Genomic DNA, 5,485 nt, shown 5'->3' with positions numbered 1-5,485 from the left:
TAAAACAGAAAAGTCTCCTCTAAATTCAGCATGTGTTAGCAACAAAAAGGGGGCTAAGATTCAACCCCTTCTCTTAGCCACTGAAACCATCAATATAAAATACAATAAATAAAGAGTAAATATTTTTTAATTAATAAAAAAGACAACACTCTTCAATAAAAAACGATTTAAGAAATAACCTGAAACAAAAGATTATTTTTTCCTAGACCTTGTCAATATTACATTTTTAAATTTTACAACCAGACAATACTAAAATAAATAAATAGGAGCAGCTTGATATATCTAGAGTTCTAAACAGTAAAACAGATATAAAAAAAATGAAGTATTTGATTATCTAGTAACAAAAATCTAGCATGTGTATCATTTATATATGGTGTTAACTGTTAATGCACAATAATCACAATTCCTTCTCAGTGCTTCCTCTGATTTGAACTAATCAGAGTCAAGAAACTCGTCTTGAAAGACTCTTGTGAAGAATGGAACTCGAGATTTCTTTGCAAACTTGATGCAGCTAAGATTCCCTTTCAGAAGCTGCACAATCTGCACCCAACATATCAATATATATAGAGTTCAAAACTTCAAATAAATCTGAAGATGAAATTAAAAAGGTAGAGAATGAACCAACGTGCCTGTCTCATAGAGGGACGACGAATTGAAGATTGTTGTATGCATAAAGAAGCTGCCAAGAGCATAACATTAATCTGTCTATAATCAAAGTCATCACCTCCTAGTGAAGGATCAATCAACTCCCTAATTTTATTCTTCTTCAGCAAAGGTTTTGCCTATAAAAAACCATCCATTATTATAGGTCGTTACTCAAGTAAAGATACTTTTTATGCGAAGATAATAGTTAAGATATAAACATGCATTATGTTAAGCAGTTTATCTAGAGATATCAGACTATCTAATGGTTCTCGACTATCATCTTCACATGAAAAGTCGCATACATACCCATAGGACAAGACTTTGTTGCGAGTAATCAAGCGCTCTCCGGCCAGTTACTAATTCTAATAGCACAACACCAAAGGCAAATACATCTGTTTTCTCGTCTACTATGCCATGGAGTAAGTATTCTGGAGCAAGGTATCTGTGTCACCCATACCTAAGTTATTTTGAGGTTACAAAAATTGATTAAATATAGATTATAGAGGATTAATCTATTTATTTCTTAATGTTACAAACCCAAATGTCCCTTCAAATCTTGTAACACTGTGGTGAGTCCAATTCTCTGGTAGCCATTTTGCAAGCCCAAAATCACAAATCTGTGAAACAAAAACATAAAATTCAAATACATGAAGAGACAAGTTTCATAATTTCATAGCTAACAAAAACCAGGAATCTTCCAAAAAGAATATTTGTCTTTAGTGTCTTTAGAATCACAGAATCCAAAGTAAGATATAGCTGCATAGTGTATATACCTGAGGCTCAAAGTCATCAGTGAGTAAGATATTTGCAGCTTTTATATCTCTATGGATAATTCTTCTTTGACAACCTTCATGAAGATATAATATTCCCTCTGCTGTTCCTAATGCAATTCTCTGCCTAATAGACCAGGGAAGGTTCTCCTTGGACCCTAATAACAATCACAAGAAATTAGAACACATGAAAATTTTGAAAAGGTTAAACAATTAATCCTGCATTACCATAAAGAACTGAAGCTAGGCTTCCTTTTTCAGACAATTCAAGAACCAGATGCATTCCACCTTCCACACCATAACCAACCAATTTAGCAGTGTTGGTGTGGCTTACATGCGCCATGATTCCAAGTTCTGATAAGAAGTCACCTATAGTTTCATCAGCTGTTCCTCTTGTTAGTCTTTTAACTGCTACTAACTGATGATTTGGCAAACACCCTTTGTAAACCTCAGCATAACCACCCTTCCCAATCAAATTCTCTGCACAAAAACAATGTACAATTACTATAAATTCTAAGAAAAAGAGATATATTTCTATTCTGAGACAATTACTAAACTTTGGTATAAGGAGAAGTTTAAATGCAAAGCAAGTTGCATAATGCATACCTTGGCTGAAATATTTAGTAGCAATTTGTAAGTCATGGTGAGTGAAGATCTTCCAGGGTGAAGTATGCAATAATGAGGAATGAGAATCCATGGTAGCAAGTGAAGTCTCCCTCATGCTACCACTCATTCTTCTTGAGAGCTTGAGAACACTAAGAGGATGCAATGTGGCCAAAGGCTTCTTTGACTTGTTTCTGAGCAATTGCACAAAAGTGTGCCACTTAGAAACATGTTTAGGCTTATCTTGATGAGACTCAGAATCCAAAGTGTGCTCTTTGGAAGAATAAGTGCTTGATTCTGATTCTGAGGTCCTTAGGAAATCCTCAAGAACACAAACTGGGGAATCCACTAACAAGTCCTTCATTGTCTTTCAAAACAGGTGCTATTCAATGATACAAAGTTGAGAATAAAAGAAGTTAGGTAGCTATAATGGCAGAGAAGATTAAATCACATTTCAAAGTTAAAACATGATATGGTTGTATCTTTTTGTATGTATTGGGGACATGTAACAGAGAGGGACAAAGAGACCAAGAAACAGTGAACAGAGACGCACTTCAACAAACAAACAAGTAGCCATCACTGCCCTTTTTTCCATATGTTGCTTTCAAGTTTGCAAAATATGATTGCAAAAGGGAAGAGTTTGGTGATATGCCAATAATATAATGTCACGTGTAAGATTGCTATCTTGTTATTGTATACCCATAATTCTGGATTATACATTAATCATCGCTAGACGTACAAAACAAGAAAACCGCAAGCTTACACACTAATACTATTATATTCATGATTTATCTATTATTTAGGGCAAGTTACGTATATAAATTATTTGGAGATTAAATTTATCATATTATAACTTTTTAATATCGCAGACGAAATTGCAACTTTTTATATCTATAAAAATTGTTATATGGTGTAGGAATTTTCAATCGAACATTGATTTTACGTAGAATTTTGTGCTGGGCAAAAACCGCTACACCTTCTAAAAAAATTTTGCTAAGCAAAAACCACGAATGAGAAGGAATACTGTCTTGTATAAACCGTGGTACACAGTAGCGATTTATGGATAAATAATTTTCATTATAGCCACTCAAAGTTTTTGATCAGCAGAATTTTGTCAGCTACATCCTGTAGCGATTCATAGATGGCTCAGAAATTATAAAACAAAATAAATATAAAAATTTATAGAATTGGTATTTCACCTGTAGGATTGAAAAATACCGCGATAAACTAAGAAAAATGAAGATTGTATTTTGTAAAGAAAATCGATATCTTTTTTTGGATTAATTAATATTAGAAACAAAAAACTAAATTGGAGAAAGAATGGTATATTATTCCAAAGGCTTCTTTGACTTGTTTCTGAGCAATTGCACAAAAGTGTGCCACTTAGAAACATGTTTAGGCTTATCTTGATGAGACTCAGAATCCAAAGTGTGCTCTTTGGAAGAATAAGTGCTTGATTCTGATTCTGAGGTCCTTAGGAAATCCTCAAGAACACAAACTGGGGAATCCACTAACAAGTCCTTCATTGTCTTTCAAAACAGGTGCTATTCAATGATACAAAGTTGAGAATAAAAGAAGTTAGGTAGCTATAATGGCAGAGAAGATTAAATCACATTTCAAAGTTAAAACATGATATGGTTGTATCTTTTTGTATGTATTGGGGACATGTAACAGAGAGGGACAAAGAGACCAAGAAACAGTGAACAGAGACGCACTTCAACAAACAAACAAGTAGCCATCACTGCCCTTTTTTCCATATGTTGCTTTCAAGTTTGCAAAATATGATTGCAAAAGGGAAGAGTTTGGTGATATGCCAATAATATAATGTCACGTGTAAGATTGCTATCTTGTTATTGTATACCCATAATTCTGGATTATACATTAATCATCGCTAGACGTACAAAACAAGAAAACCGCAAGCTTACACACTAATACTATTATATTCATGATTTATCTATTATTTAGGGCAAGTTACGTATATAAATTATTTGGAGATTAAATTTATCATATTATAACTTTTTAATATCGCAGACGAAATTGCAACTTTTTATATCTATAAAAATTGTTATATGGTGTAGGAATTTTCAATCGAACATTGATTTTACGTAGAATTTTGTGCTGGGCAAAAACCGCTACACCTTCTAAAAAAATTTTGCTAAGCAAAAACCACGAATGAGAAGGAATACTGTCTTGTATAAACCGTGGTACACAGTAGCGATTTATGGATAAATAATTTTCATTATAGCCACTCAAAGTTTTTGATCAGCAGAATTTTGTCAGCTACATCCTGTAGCGATTCATAGATGGCTCAGAAATTATAAAACAAAATAAATATAAAAATTTATAGAATTGGTATTTCACCTGTAGGATTGAAAAATACCGCGATAAACTAAGAAAAATGAAGATTGTATTTTGTAAAGAAAATCGATATCTTTTTTTGGATTAATTAATATTAGAAACAAAAAACTAAATTGGAGAAAGAATGGTATATTATTGAGTGCGTGACCAAAGATACAATATATAAATATATATAGGTGTTAAAAGAATCAAAATAATAAAAACATACAATCTTATCATTAATATACAGATATTTTATATAAATATAAATAATACTAATTTATCTAAATCAATTCTAATTATTTTCTAACCATTATTATTCACAACTCTGTCTTATGAATATCAAATGCCCTGTCAAAAATTAGAGCCACCACAAACAAACCAACAAGCTACGCAGTATATTTATTTCAAGATTTGCGTGTATATTTTCTTTTAAGTTACGTCATACTCATGCATATTTCATATTTCTTTTGAGATTCTATCTTTAATTTCACTAGATCTAATATCTATATCTATCATTCGTCTATTGTTACGTGTGTGCTCAGCAGTCAGCACACCATGTGATTATTGTTATGGGTGAGACTTGGAAGTTGAAACACCTGTTTTGAGGTTTATTCTTTTCAATTTAGTTTTATGATGAGAATTTTATTACATTTTTTATCATTCATTCATTCCCCCTAGGCCGTTGTGTACATGGTCTTCAAATTCCGCAAATTTAATAACAAATTCAAAAAAACAATCATTAATGTTGGAGGTATTATTTTTGTGGCAAGATATTGCTGGGAATTATTTGAGGGACACAATGGAGATTGCCAAGGTATTTTGGGCCTTGCGGAGAATTGGGCTGAAATCTTCATTGGGCCCAATAAGTCCTAGTGTGCGATCTTTGACTAGTAATTTATTATAGTCTTCACCGAAAATTTTATTATAGTCCTAATTTTTCTGACCCCAAAGGCCTAAAGGTCTCGCCTCTTTGAATCTGTTGTCACGTCACGACAAGACAAGGAACTAATTATCACACAATTAACAGTAATAAGGAAATCTATGCATAACTAATTACTAGTGGAGTTGTCATTATGAATATTTATGATTATAAAATTAATTAAGGATAGAACTCCCAACTAGCAGTA

General features: G+C 32.5%; 1 protein-coding gene across 1 annotated transcript; it reads right to left on the bottom strand.

The window, feature by feature from the left end:
- On the bottom strand, positions 232 to 2,626 carry LOC107647895 (receptor-like cytosolic serine/threonine-protein kinase RBK2). Its single transcript, XM_016351944.2, has 7 exons — positions 2,022 to 2,626; positions 1,644 to 1,895; positions 1,419 to 1,573; positions 1,183 to 1,262; positions 952 to 1,087; positions 630 to 782; positions 232 to 540 (listed from the first exon to the last, which is right to left on the bottom strand). The coding sequence occupies exons 1-7, from the start codon at positions 2,380 to 2,382 to the stop codon at positions 433 to 435; spliced, it is 1,245 nt and encodes a 414-aa protein (XP_016207430.1). The 5' UTR covers positions 2,383 to 2,626; the 3' UTR covers positions 232 to 432.

Source organism: Arachis ipaensis, chromosome B06, assembly GCF_000816755.2.
Source record: "Arachis ipaensis cultivar K30076 chromosome B06, Araip1.1, whole genome shotgun sequence".
Classification (NCBI taxonomy): Eukaryota; Viridiplantae; Streptophyta; class Magnoliopsida; order Fabales; family Fabaceae; genus Arachis; species Arachis ipaensis.
This window is presented reverse-complemented; position numbering and strand designations above follow the sequence as displayed.